Consider the following 12607-nt stretch of genomic DNA (forward strand, 5'->3'; position numbering starts at 1 on the left):
CATCCTAAGCGCCACGCCCACTGCCTCTGTGGCTAGTGGTCACCCAATAATGCCCGAGAAGATCAAACGCTCCTGAGTAAGACTGCATAATGATATGGTGACAAACGGAAACAGCGCAAATAGGGAACACGCTGACTGATATCTGTCTCTATACCCCAGAGCTATTACAGAATGAAGTGAACGGAGGTGGAGGTGGACCCTCTGACTTAAAACTTCTTTCTTTTTGGCTGGTGGAAAAGATTATATTCTTCCCTCTTCCTCTTCGTTGTTGGAGCGCCCACTGACTCCTGTGGTGGCCTTAGCTTCGGTGCGTGAAACTGTTGTCCAGCCGGGAGAGACGTTCGAGTTGGGGCAGTACTCTGTTGTACCACTGGTCTTTGCGTGATCTGTGGTCGGCTCGTGGATGGCAGCGGCTGAGCTCTCTTCGCCACTGACGCAGAAGCCGGCCTAGACAAGACCATATTTCTTGGAGCTTTGTTCTCGTACTCTGCCATCCTCACCATTCGAGCTGGCGCCTCTACCACCTGGGTCCTCCGCTGAGCTAGTACGTGCGCTGGCATTTGTGGCGCTTTCGGACGCTCCCTTTTGTGATCGAATATGCCCCTCTTCAATTTGTCGAATGCAACTTTGCCAGTCTTGGAGGGCGCTCCAGGAGTGCCGCCCCAGCCGCTACTACGTCCAACAGAAGAGAACATCCTGCTACTACCGGCGCCATATCCGACCTTGCTATCCACAATCAATGTCTTGTTTTGTGCTCTATCCTTCTGCAAGGCCTGCATCTGCTGCTTCAGCGCATCAGCGTCAGCCTGCTTCTCTTTGTCCATATCCTTCCTGAGCTTCCGATAAACCTTACTCCAGTTTTTGGGATCTCGTGGCTCATGTGGTTTCTTGTCCCAGTTCGGTATGTCTCGCTTGATGAACTTTAGCCATATGTCGCCTGTTTCGCCGAGTAGCTGTGTGCAGTTCTCTTCCAACTCTTGTAGTTGGTCGGGATTCTGGATGAAGCGTAGAACTGGCTCGAGAAAGGAGTAGGGGAGGTCTCCGACGTCGTTGAGCAAATCGATGTTTTTGATAAGGCGCTGTCTGGCCAGCTCGAAGAGCTTGGGGACTGGCATGATGGGTGGTGGATGGATGATGGCGAAGGAGAAAAACACGTAGCGGTGCGAATTTGGAGGGTGCACGATGTGATAATGTAGCGGTCGTTTACTCGCAAGGAAAGCGGGTGACTCTTAGACGCTGTGAACCATGGTACGTGGGCGGTTTGAACAACGAATACGGGGCTAAGCACCCCGCAGCAGTCACATCATCATGATTGTTAAAGTGGTTGTTGAGGTAATAGTGGCTAGCCGAGTCGCTCCTATCAAAGTAGTGAGGGTACGAAGGCGTATCGAAGGTGCAGTGAAAGATATCCGGGGTTCTGACGTCGGAGGTTGACCTCGGGCTGAGCTACGGCGGATCCCTGTTCAGCTAGCGTTGTGCTCGGTTTTGGAACTTCGATATTGCGACTTTGGCAGCAACTACGTGAGCTGCTTAAGAACAAGACTCTTACAATATCACTGACCTGCTTTCTGTGGTATCGAGAAGAAATGGCGATTCAGGATTGGGGCCTTCTGTCCCAGGCAGACGAAGGTAAGCCATACTGCCCTCCGATTCGAAGCTTCCACTGACCTTGTTAGATGCGCTCCACAACGTATCCCGACTCCTCGCCGTCGAGGCACGACCGTACATTCACGCCGCTGGTCGCCTTCTCAAGTCCGATTTCTTCGACGATGCGCGCCCAAAGCAGCTCCCGTCTCCCCCTCCAGATGCCTCCGCCGCCGAGGAAGCTGCAGCCGCAGTTGCAATTGAGCGCGAGCAACAAGCACATGACATCGAGCTTTGGCGAAAAGATATAATGAACGAGCTATCGCTTCTGGACTTCGCCATCCTACGATCCGAGTTCACTACGAACAGTAATCACACGGAGCGCGAACGATATGCGGTGGAGAAGGACGGCATCACGGCGAAGCAGCAGCATGTGAAGAACACTATAGAGGAGTTACGAGAACAGCTTGTCGAAGCGAAAGAAACATTAGCAGTTCGTAAGACGTACGACGAGTTGACCGAGAAGATCACCAGTAGCAAGATGCTCAAACCCCGGGACGAGCAGGCTATAGCACACGCAAAGTTAGACGAAGAGATCGCAGAGCTGGAGTACGAGGTACAGTCAGCAAAGAACACCTGGAGCGAGCGGCGCACACAATTCGGACGCCTCGACGAGGAGGCACGAGAAATGTTGCGCATGATCAAGGACGAGAAGGAGGAGGCTGAGCGCAAAGAGGGCATGATGAAGGATGGGGACGAGGATGGCGAGCACGAAGGTAGCACCTCTAGGGGAGATGTTAGTCACGTTGGCACCCCCAGGCCAGAGGGGGGGTTGACGCCGGTACACCTTAGCCAGAGTGGAGAAGGTTCCTCAATGCTCCGAGTGCCACCACAAGATAGACTGAAGCCGCTGTCGAGGGAAGTTAGCGTCGTAGCATCTCCGGCTAGGTCTGGTGTTGTTGAGGACACTGACATGGCAGATTCAGGTGCAAACTCTGGAGACGCTAACGCGGATGATTCGTCCGGGTTGGAGGAGGGAGAAGACTTAGAGGATGGTGAAGACGACGGGGAGGACAGATCAGCGTCCAAGATGGATGAATCATGATCGCAGCCGATACTATGGGCATTTCTCTAGCATAGCATGGTGTTCAGGTCGGCGTATCATACTGGGTCATTTGTACATCTAGGTACGGGTATCATAGCTCCTTTTAGCAGCGATCGAAACTTTACGAGGCCTCTTGGATAGCCTCCTTCCCCTTTGCAATAGCCTCTTCAGCCTTCGTGACCTCTGCAGTCGAGGGATCGCCACCAGCTTCCTTGTTGCTCTCCTAATTACCAGTCAGCTCGACCTATCTTTGCTCCAATCAGGTGTCGGTCACTTACCAGCTCCTCTTCCAGTCTCTCCAGCGCCTGCTCGATCTTTGTCTTCATACCAGGCAAGACTTTCTTAGTCTCTTCAAGAGCTTGGCGCTATGAGTTGTTAGCATGGAGGAATTCCGAAAAGAAAACCTGGCTATGCGGCTGTTCACCTCCTGTCTCAATATGTACTCGGCATTCTCTTCACCCTCACTCGCCTCGCTCTTCTTGATGCGGGCTTCCTGTTGCACAATCTCCTTGTGGTAGCTTGCTTCTTCCTTTACTAAGCGGAGGACGACGCCGGTTGCAATGGCGAGTTTGGAGGGCGGGGCCATTATGATGGAACGACTGCTGGTGTATTAGGCGACGAAATGGAATGCAGGTGTTTTGACAATTGCGATGTTGCTGCTGCCTAGAAGTGATATTTGTTGATTGACGAAATTAACCTGATCGCGGGGCCAGCACCTACATCTTATCGATAGCTGAACGGACTAACCCCACTAGGTGATTATCACTTGAGCAGAGGGGCCTGAACAGCCACTCTGGCAAAGTTATGAACTCGGCTATCAAGCGAGACACTCTCTTCATGACCTTAGGAAATTGTTTCACTGACACTCCTCGAGCAGCTGGAGAGAATCATCACAAGCCAGTGAAGACGCCAAGAACCACTTTGATCCACCTTAGGTTTAGCGCAGAACGCGTCGCGTCGAAAGGAGAAGGCGCGTCCAGCCCAACATCCCTCAGCGTTGCCCCCCTCCACGGCTCTTGAGATCACCATCGCATCGTCCTCTGAATAGAGTATATTCGGGGCTTTGCAACAATGTCATCTCCAGCGAAGCGTCGCTCCCAGCGCACTTCTGCTTCCGTAACCCCACGAAGAAGCGCCCGCGATGGAAATTCTCGCATGCCCTCCAGCAGCCCAGCGCCAGTGGGCCCAGACGAACAGCTCCAGTCTGAAGCCTCCCAGGCGTCAAACCGTGAATCGCAAGCGACTCCCAGGAACTCGAGGTTGCAGACAGCATCAACGCAATCGCCACTTTTCTTCCGTTCGTCGCCCGTCAACCCCTCCGGTTCAGGGGTAGCAGATGGTGCGCCAGAGAGCGATGGCGGTGCGACGCCTAAGGCCAGTGCCATGACTATTGGAGGTATGCAAGAATTTCGGTATGCGACTGAACGCATTGCTAACATTGACAGATTCTTCTCCCATCCACTATGCTTCCAGCTCCAGCCCTGGCCGAGCCCGCAACGCTCAAAATACCGACATCCGAAGCAGCAGCAGTGCCCTCTTCGTCCGTGGCTCCGAGTCCGCAGCCCGCAATCGACGAAACGATATCCACTCCGATGTCTTCGGCACAAGCTCTACCAATCGGCGCCGCAGGCTATTTGTTGATGAGAATGGCATGGCTGTTCACGATGCGTCAGACGCTCCCACCTTTTCCAATTTGAATCCAGATACCTCGGATGCGGACGTACTGGGCGGAAACTCGTCACGAGTGATTTGGGGTACTAACGTGTCTCTTGTGGATGCTAGGCATGCTATGAGGGACTTTCTTATGAACTTCCAGCGCAAGTACCGCATGATCCAGGACGGCGAGCTGGAAGAGGGCATGAGCTTACCCACAGAGCACCCCGCCATGGCTCGCGAGTATGTCGACATCATGAAGATGATGCTTGAACTAGGTGTCACTCCCTTGAACTTGGATGCCCGCAATTTGAAGGCCTACCCACCGACAAGAAAGCTCTGGCACCAATTGCAAGCCTACCCGAATGAAATCATCCCGATTATGGATGTTGCCATCAAGGACACGATGCTTGAGCTCGCCGAGAAGCGTATGGCAGAGATGAGGACTCAGCTCTCCCAGGCACAGCGCGCTGCGCAACCCAGGGCTCGAGACTCCAGCTCTCTTCCTCCCATGCTGAGCTCTGATGCTCCTACCCCGGGCGCTCCATCGCCCGCACCATTCGCTGACATTCCCAACTTGGTGAGCGAGGTAGATCAGAAGACGTACAATGTCAGGCCATTCGGTCTCGATAAGACAATCAACTTGCGCGAGTTGAATCCTGGTGACATGGACAAGCTCGTTAGCGTCAAGGGTCTAGTGATTAGGACCACTCCCATTATACCAGACATGAAGGATGGTAAGTTTACTGGAATGTGACTTCTCGGATCTTTGCTGACATGAATAGCTTTCTTCCGCTGCTCGGTGTGTAATCACACGGTTCGCGTCGACATTGATCGTGGCAAGATCACTGAACCCACAAAATGCCCACGCGCCGTCTGCGAGTCGCCGAATAGCATGCAGATCGTTCACAACCGCTCCGGGTTCGCCAACAAGCAAGTCATTAAGCTACAAGAGACACCAGATGATATGCCAGATGGCCAGACACCACACTCTGTCTCACTTTGTGCATATGATGAGCTTGTCGATGTCTGCAAGGCCGGTGACCGAGTCGAAATCACAGGTATCTTCAAGTGCAACCAAGTCCGCATTAACCCCCGTCAGCGGTCCGTCAAGAATATCTTCAAGACGTACGTCGATACGTTACATATCCAGAAAGTTGATAAGAAGCGGATGGGCATCGATGTGTCAACCATTGAAGAGGAGCTCGCCGAGCATGCAGCTGGTGATATCGAAGAGACTCGCAAAGTCTCAGTGGAAGAAGAGGAGAAGATCAAGGCTACGGGTGCTCGTCCGGATGTCTACGAACTCCTTTCTCGATCACTTGCGCCTAGTATCTATGAGATGGACGATGTCAAGAAAGGCATTCTGCTCCAGCTCTTTGGCGGCACGAACAAACAGTTCGAAAAGGGTGGTAGCCCCAAATACAGGGGCGACATTAATGTCCTTCTCTGTGGTGACCCATCCACGTCGAAATCGCAGATCCTGCAGTACGTACACAGAATCGCGCCGCGCGGCGTGTACACTTCTGGAAAGGGCTCCTCTGCTGTAGGTCTAACGGCGTATGTCACCCGGGACCCCGAGACTCGACAGCTCGTGCTCGAGTCTGGTGCATTAGTCTTGTCCGATGGCGGTGTTTGCTGCATCGACGAGTTCGACAAAATGTCGGAATCTACGCGATCTGTACTTCACGAAGTGATGGAGCAGCAGACTGTATCTATCGCGAAGGCGGGCATCATCACCACTCTCAACGCCCGTACTTCTATTCTTGCCTCAGCCAACCCTATCGGCTCAAAATACGACGTCAACCTACCCGTCCCGCAGAACATCGATCTCCCGCCCACCCTACTCTCACGTTTCGATTTGGTCTACCTTATTCTCGATCGCATTGACGAGCAAAACGACCGCCGCCTCGCCCGTCATCTTGTCGGCATGTACCTCGAAGACGTACCCGAGAATGCGTCAAAGAACGAAATCATGCCTATCGACTTCCTGACCTCCTACATCTCCTATGCTCGTACCCATATCCATCCCAAGATCACCGAACCCGCCTCAAAAGCCCTCGTAGACGCATACGTCGCTATGCGCGCCCTTGGTGCTGATATTCGCTCTCAAGAGCGCAGAATCACTGCCACCACCCGTCAACTGGAATCCATGATCCGCCTTGCCGAAGCACACGCCAAGATGCGTTTATCTGAAGAGGTAACGGCAGATGACGTTCACGAAGCTGTTCGCCTCATCAAGTCCGCACTCAAGCAAGCCGCCACGGACGCGCGCACGGGTCTTATCGATATGTCGCTTCTCACAGAGGGCACATCAACGGGCGATCGCAAGAGGAGAGAGGATCTTAAACGAGCGGTGCTTGCTGCGCTCGATGAGCTTGCTTCTCCAGGTCAGACTGTAAGGCTCAGTGAGCTCGTTAAGCGGGTTCGTGAGGGCGCGAGCGAACAGGTGGAAAACCAAGAATTCCTTGAGGTTCTAAGGAGTGCGGAATCGGAAGGTACTGTGCAGGTTAGTGGTGATGGGCCAAGGAGAACGGTGAAGAGGGTGGTTGGGACTTTCTAGGTACAACGGCAGGATGGCGTTCTTAGGGTGGGACCATGAATTGTAGACGGGTCAATGACATGATGAGTTCTAGCATACACCAATCTGAATCCTTTCACGGTATGATGCATTCATTAGGTTCACACACGCTCACTCAAGGCCGGACATATGCGCAGTATCTTTGCCATCGAAGTGACGAACGAAACTGTATTGAAGTTCTACAGGCTACCTTATGACCAGACAGCTCATCTCGATCATACTCCGGCATAACGCTACCTCCTAAGCTTCTTTCGCAGCGTTATACGATATCTTGGGCCGCAACTTCGCCATCTCTTCGTTGAAAGTCTTCAACGCTTCCATCGTCAAGTCATCCCCTGACTTCTCCTCCAATTCCCTCTGCTGCTCACCAGCCTCCCCTTCTTCCTCCTCAACTGCTCCACGGTCGAGCAGCCCAGAAGCCTTCACAATATCATGCAACTCATGCATGCTGCTCCACTTCCATCCATCCACTAGCAACTGCTCAAAAGCCTTGGTGGTGAAGACTCGAGCCTCGGGCCCAAAACCGTCCGAAACCTCTTCATCGACCATGCTCCACACCCTTACGTCATCCTTCTCTCCCTGGCGAATCTCTTCCACCGTCCGCGTGCTTGTCGTTACTAATACCTCTCCTTGGAGGCTTTGGCGAACATTTCGATCCGAAGAAATGACCTCGCTACCGAACAATCCCTTTTCCACGCAACTCTCCCCCACGCTGACAATTTCACCCTCAGGCAGCATGAACAGCCTAGCTAGGCGTTCAGGCTCACTGCACACAATATGGAGGCGTTTCGCCTCTGTGAGCGCATCGTGAAGGATCTCGTGCAGCTCCGTCCATGTAATATTGAGAGTGTGGCTTTTCGAGGGCTCGATGACAAGTTCGAGGATTGTGTCGGAAGAAGGCGAAAGGTAGATGTCTTGCCAATCGTCTACAGTCCAGATGGGGTATTTCTTCAACTCCCATTTTAGAGCTGCTTCGCGGGCCTCATGGCTTGTGGTAAGGAGGCTGGGTGGTGATGAAATTTGTGTGACTTCGAACTCGGCCTCGCTGATGTGTATAGTTGTAGTTGAAGGCATACTGAAGTTGAAGATTGAGTCGCGCAGCTCGGCGGGTAGGCGTGAGAATGGGTGGAAAGTGTTTGTTGGAGACATTTTGTAGAGGGTATTTGAATGTGTGGGTGATGGGTGATGGGTAGTGAAATGGTTGTGTCGAGGCGGATTTGGGGGACGGGAGGGGTTTTATATGGAATTGGAGTGAGTGAGTGAAATTTGCATAGTGAAATTCCTTACACCTTCTTCCATGGTAACGTACCACACTACCATCCATTGGCCTCAATATATTCAATATTGACTGGACTCGATACCCAATAACCGAGAAGATATTACGGCCATCCAAGTCACCCTATCCCACTCATGATGCAGCATTTACACCTAACCGTGTCAGCCACGCATTGATGACCTTCGCGGCCTCTTGTGGCGCCTCCTCAGCGCCAAAATGTCCAATCCCATCCCCGAAGCTGTGGTGCTGGATCTCCACCCCATTATCTACCCAGTCTTTCCACACATCCGGGAATTTGTATCGACTTCCGATGTAATCAGCCGAATACAACAGGAGCAGTGGAGATTTGATTCTTTTCCCTTCCTTCTGATTCTGCTGGTCTCTCTCGACATCGGTAGTCGCGCCTTCCCTGTAGTCCTCACAGCTCGCTTTCAAACTATGCGGTTGGCTGAGGAACTCGCCATAGACAGTAAGCGCGTCATCAGCTTTTAGGTTGTCGAGGCCCGAAGGGTTCTTTCCTGCCCAGTGGAGAATCATTTCCTCGCACCAGTTCGAGGCACCGAAGGCGGTGATCATACGGACTGCAAGGGAGACGTTGGCAAGGAACGGCCAATGGAAGTAGCCGGTTACTTCCTTTGCGGCGTCTACGGGTGAGGCGTTGCGCTGCCATTGTGTTGAAGTTGGGACCTGTTGATACTTATTAATTCCTGCTAGACAGCCGTTTGGGGATATATTATATTGGAAGAGATCCACTTGCAATATCAATCAGACACACACCCAGTATATTGACTCCTTCCACGCCACTAACAGCAAGATGATGCAAAACTCTTGCTCCGCGGTCATGACCAATAAGCACAACAGGAATGTTGCTCGTCGAAGACCCACTCGATGTTCTCTTGATTTCAGTCATCAGCGCCGCTAGGATAGCATTGCCAATAGTCAGTTTATCATTTTTCTGGATAGCTGCGCTCGTGCCATAACCAGGAAGATCAGGAGCGAATATTGGCGCGTTTTGAGGTAGTAAGGGAATGAGATGGCGCCACCTGTTGTGTGATTAGTAATTATTGTATATCGTAGGCAACATGGTAGGGAAATTATTCACATGTAGGCCGATTGGGGGTACCCATGAACGAGCACAAGGATAGGATTCTTCTCGGACGCGGTACCCAGCGCGCGACTATAAGAAGTAACTTGCTCCTCGTTCACTGCCAGTTTAGTTAAGCCGAGGCTGTTGAACTTGTCATCTTGAATCTTGTGCGCTGAAATGGATGCCATGACGCCTGTAAACTTGCTGAGTAGAAGGAAGTGTGCAATGAAACCTCAGTATTGATTCGAATGTCTCATAGGAATGACAAGATTGATTCGAGTCGTGGATGTTTGCTAGTCTCGCCCTTTCGTTTGGTGTTTGTAAGAAGATGACGCAATCGCGCGATATCACGTGTAGGAGACTAACTACATTCCGTCGAGTGTACGGTATGTTGTCACATCGAGGATGGAGGGTGGGAATAAGCGGAGTGTACAAAGTAAACCGGGTATTTCATGCTAATGGTGCGGTGCTTTCGGGATCGTTGCCCGGATCTTCGTGTCAATTGTGAATAACCCGCAATGCGAACACCTTTTAGATGTCATTTCATGAAGTCAGAAGAACGCCATCGCTATGCAGATCAATGTCAAAGAGGCCCTTCTCAGTGCATCACTGCTCTCTAGCCAAAACCATCTTCTCGCGCTCCGCTTTCCGTCTGACCTCGCCCTTCTTCGTGTGCCTCCTCTCATTGTCTTCCTTCCTCTTAAGGGCCTTGAGCTCCTCACTCTTGATCTCGCCAGCTTTCTTGACTGCCTTAGGAATATGCCTGTGTCTGGTGATGCGCTTGATATCTGGCATGTGCTTATATCTCTCTTTGAGTGCATCATCATATTGCAGCTTCTGTCGTAAAGCGAAGGACTTGACGCCTTGTCTTGCTGAGGCCTTCGCACGCCAGAGGCGTACATTGCCGTCGTCTGAGCCACTAAGTACGTAGTTGTTGTCCGGACTCCAGGCGACTGAAAAGACGCGCTGCATGCGCTTGGTGTGATAGGTATCGCGAGAGTGACCCTTCTGCCTCTCCCATAGGCGTACCGATCGGTCGTACGAGCCAGACACAAGCTCTTCTCCCGTTGGACTGAACTCAACACTCATGACCGCAGCGACGTGACCTTTCAGGACCTGCAGCGCTCGCTTCATGTTCCGCATATCGAATATCTATGAGAAAGTTAAAATAGCCCTCACGAAGTTCTCTGTTGTGATACTTACGTAGATATTGTGATCTTCACTAGCAACTGCGAAGTTGTACGCTTCCATTGGGTTCCAGGATATGCAGTTCGATGCGAAATTGAGGACAGTACGGTGTAGGGGCGAATTTGTGCGGACGTCATACAGAATGACAGCTCGATCGGTGGCGCAAGATGCCAGTATTGACGTCTCAACTTGGTTAAAAGTAACATAATTGATCGTGTCAATGGCCGAAGGCCAGACGAGGTTCTGCACTGGCGCGCCTGATGTGCGACTGGTGTCATATAAAGAGACTACGCTCGACGCCGCAGCGAAGGAAGGTAGCGAGCGGTGGTGCGAGACAGACGTAAAGGCAGCGTTGCCGTGCCAGGTCGCTTTTGGTGGTGACTTTGAGGGCTGGGCGTAAGGTTCGAACATTTGAATTTGCCGATCCGATCCGCATGTTATCAGTCTCTTGTCCTGCGTCCAGCACATTCCTTTGACCAAGTTCTCATGCGCTTGCGCCTGCCACCTCTCCTGCCTGCTTGTGAAGTCCCATACTTTGACCACACCATCACCACTACCACTGGCGAAGTGCTCGAGCGAGTTGGGGTCTTTGGCAAAGGAGTAGACACCATCGACATGTCCCGGTTCGAAATCTCCAAGGAAGGGTTGCGCAAACATGCGCTCGACCTTGGTCGCATTCAATGCTCGTGTGTATTCGCGTGCTCGCTCGAAGGGGTGCAGGTTAGGGTCAAGATTGCGAGTGACCTTGGCTATAGTCGAGCCCGGGGCTTGCGCCGACGACGAGGACCGACTGAGAGCCTTGATCTTCATGATGGATGTCCTGAGCCGTGTAGTGCAGCTGAGTTCAAAGCATCGCGAACTTTTTGGCGGGCCTTCGAGATTTCGGCAGCGGCGATGGAGGGGCCGACCAACCAGAGGCGACGCTAGAGGCGTTAGCGTGCGCTCACGGCCAAAAGATCAAGCGAGCGCCGCGCACACGAACTGGCGCATTTTCCGTTCGACGACCTCGAACTCCACGACTAACCCCATCACCAACGACTACAGCCAAGATGAAGTTGTAAGTAGCTCCCAGTACCGTCGAACGAATATCCAGGGAATGCAAATGGCGGAATGCGAGGCTTTTCGGTTCGCCAAAGACTCTGCAGGCCTTCAATTGCTGCACCCTGCGAAAAACACTCGTTATGCGACAGTACAACTGCTAACATTTACCTCACAGCCTTAAGGTCGGACGCGTTGTCGTATGTTTGAAGCCGCTCACGAAAACACCTGTCGCACTCACTCACAGTCCGCCTAGATCATTACCCGGGGCCGCTATGCCGGCAAGAAGTGCGTGATCATCTCGCCTCTTGACAACGGCACCAAGTCGCATCCCTTCCCCCACGCTCTCGTCGCCGGAATCGAGACCTACCCATCCAAGGTCACCCGCCGCATGTCAAAGAACAAGCAGGCCAAGAAGAGCAAGGTCAAGCCTTTCGTCAAGCAGGTCAACTGTACGTGGCAGTGAAGATAAACTTGGAACGACAGGTGCTGATTCACACAGACACCCACATCATGCCCACCCGCTACACCATTGAGCTCGAGAACCTGAAGGGCGTGCTCTCCGCCGACACATTCAAGGAGGTTTCGCAACGGGAGGATGCCAAGAAGACGGTTAAGAAGGCTTTCGAGGAGCGATACCAGTCGGGCAAGAACAGGTGGTTCTTCACTCCCTTACAGTTCTAGGCTTTTCTTCGGTTACGGCTGGGCGCAGACGGGGCATGATTTGACACGCGTGGAGATCCTGCATGAGCATGTCGGTGGATATCATATGGTGGACAGGACCTCAAAAGTGGCCTGCCACTCAGGCGTGTACTTCGGCTTGATAATCAAAGCATGAAAATCCGGCATCGGGATCAAAATTCACGAATTTCATGATTCCTCTCTGGTCTTTTTCATTGTCCCTATTCGTATCTTTCAGCAAAAAAACCTCCCTTCCCTAAGGCGTGAGTACTGACAGAATTTTTACTAGAGAACCAGTGAGTAGGCTGAGGGAGTCCGAAGCGAGTTTAGAGACGAGTCACCATCAGAGATGCATCGGCATGATGGATTATAAGTGAACGCCAGTATCATCTCAATCATTAAATTAACGATCTA

The 12607-nt window shown here is 52.2% G+C and overlaps 8 protein-coding genes across 8 annotated transcripts; 3 read left to right on the forward strand and 5 right to left on the reverse strand.

Moving 5' to 3' along the window:
• Nucleotides 1-206: 206 nt before the first annotated feature.
• On the reverse strand, nucleotides 207-1115 carry K460DRAFT_353619 (uncharacterized protein; the record flags this gene model as incomplete). The annotated part of the gene is made up of 1 exon (XM_040931729.1): nucleotides 207-1115. One exon carries the CDS (start codon nucleotides 1113-1115, stop codon nucleotides 207-209), a length of 909 nt encoding a protein of 302 aa, XP_040791228.1.
• Nucleotides 1116-1586: 471 nt separating this feature from the next.
• K460DRAFT_375489 (uncharacterized protein) lies at nucleotides 1587-2689 on the forward strand (the record flags this gene model as incomplete). Its single annotated transcript, XM_040934775.1, has 2 exons — nucleotides 1587-1629; nucleotides 1677-2689. 2 exons carry the CDS (start codon nucleotides 1587-1589, stop codon nucleotides 2687-2689), a joined length of 1056 nt encoding a protein of 351 aa, XP_040791229.1.
• Nucleotides 2690-2916: 227 nt separating this feature from the next.
• K460DRAFT_281388 (uncharacterized protein) lies at nucleotides 2917-3275 on the reverse strand (the record flags this gene model as incomplete). The annotated part of the gene is made up of 2 exons (XM_040928488.1): nucleotides 2917-3054; nucleotides 3114-3275. The coding sequence occupies 2 exons, from the start codon at nucleotides 3273-3275 to the stop codon at nucleotides 2917-2919; spliced, it is 300 nt and encodes a 99-aa protein (XP_040791230.1).
• Nucleotides 3276-3760: 485 nt separating this feature from the next.
• K460DRAFT_276597 (MCM-domain-containing protein) lies at nucleotides 3761-6905 on the forward strand (the record flags this gene model as incomplete). Its single annotated transcript, XM_040928126.1, has 3 exons — nucleotides 3761-4085; nucleotides 4135-5079; nucleotides 5128-6905. The coding sequence occupies 3 exons, from the start codon at nucleotides 3761-3763 to the stop codon at nucleotides 6903-6905; spliced, it is 3048 nt and encodes a 1015-aa protein (XP_040791231.1).
• A 507-nt stretch (nucleotides 6906-7412) lies between these two features.
• K460DRAFT_267561 (uncharacterized protein) lies at nucleotides 7413-8072 on the reverse strand (the record flags this gene model as incomplete). The annotated part of the gene is made up of 2 exons (XM_040927526.1): nucleotides 7413-7493; nucleotides 7548-8072. Coding segments are annotated over 2 exons (606 nt in total), but the record flags the coding sequence as incomplete, so codon positions are not given.
• A 129-nt stretch (nucleotides 8073-8201) lies between these two features.
• K460DRAFT_79376 (alpha/beta-hydrolase) lies at nucleotides 8202-9572 on the reverse strand. The gene is made up of 3 exons (XM_040938690.1): nucleotides 9302-9572; nucleotides 8957-9242; nucleotides 8202-8886 (listed from the first exon to the last, which is right to left on the reverse strand). The coding sequence occupies exons 1-3, from the start codon at nucleotides 9472-9474 to the stop codon at nucleotides 8332-8334; spliced, it is 1014 nt and encodes a 337-aa protein (XP_040791233.1). The 5' UTR covers nucleotides 9475-9572; the 3' UTR covers nucleotides 8202-8331.
• On the reverse strand, nucleotides 9566-11340 carry K460DRAFT_335047 (WD40 repeat-like protein). The gene is made up of 2 exons (XM_040930934.1): nucleotides 10490-11340; nucleotides 9566-10438 (listed from the first exon to the last, which is right to left on the reverse strand). Exons 1-2 carry the CDS (start codon nucleotides 11282-11284, stop codon nucleotides 9893-9895), a joined length of 1341 nt encoding a protein of 446 aa, XP_040791234.1. The 5' UTR covers nucleotides 11285-11340; the 3' UTR covers nucleotides 9566-9892.
• A 25-nt stretch (nucleotides 11341-11365) lies between these two features.
• On the forward strand, nucleotides 11366-12406 carry K460DRAFT_79338 (uncharacterized protein). The gene is made up of 4 exons (XM_040938689.1): nucleotides 11366-11531; nucleotides 11691-11697; nucleotides 11769-11964; nucleotides 12015-12406. The coding sequence occupies exons 1-4, from the start codon at nucleotides 11524-11526 to the stop codon at nucleotides 12194-12196; spliced, it is 393 nt and encodes a 130-aa protein (XP_040791235.1). The 5' UTR covers nucleotides 11366-11523; the 3' UTR covers nucleotides 12197-12406.
• Nucleotides 12407-12607: the final 201 nt, after the last annotated feature.

The sequence above is a fragment of the Cucurbitaria berberidis genome (genome assembly GCF_010015615.1).
Source record: "Cucurbitaria berberidis CBS 394.84 unplaced genomic scaffold K460scaffold_2, whole genome shotgun sequence".
NCBI lineage: Eukaryota > Fungi > Ascomycota > Dothideomycetes > Pleosporales > Cucurbitariaceae > Cucurbitaria > Cucurbitaria berberidis.

What these genes read in the sequence shown, in the direction of transcription:
- K460DRAFT_79376 (XM_040938690.1), bottom strand. Translation starts at nt 9,474, where the DNA reads ATGGCATCCATTTCAGCGCACAAGATTCAAGATGACAAGTTCAACAGC. An exon ending in TACCCCCAATCGGCCTACAT is followed by an intron (nt 9,243 to 9,301) that starts GTGAATAATTTC and finishes ATCACACAACAG; the next exon opens with GTGGCGCCATCTCATTCCCT. An exon ending in GTGTGTGTCTGATTGATATT is followed by an intron (nt 8,887 to 8,956) that starts GCAAGTGGATCT and finishes AAGTATCAACAG; the next exon opens with GTCCCAACTTCAACACAATG.
- K460DRAFT_335047 (XM_040930934.1), bottom strand. Translation starts at nt 11,284, where the DNA reads ATGAAGATCAAGGCTCTCAGTCGGTCCTCGTCGTCGGCGCAAGCCCCG. An exon ending in GTGAAGATCACAATATCTAC is followed by an intron (nt 10,439 to 10,489) that starts GTAAGTATCACA and finishes ACTTTCTCATAG; the next exon opens with ATATTCGATATGCGGAACAT.
- K460DRAFT_79338 (XM_040938689.1), top strand. An exon ending in TTTCGTCAAGCAGGTCAACT is followed by an intron (nt 11,965 to 12,014) that starts GTACGTGGCAGT and finishes TGATTCACACAG; the next exon opens with ACACCCACATCATGCCCACC.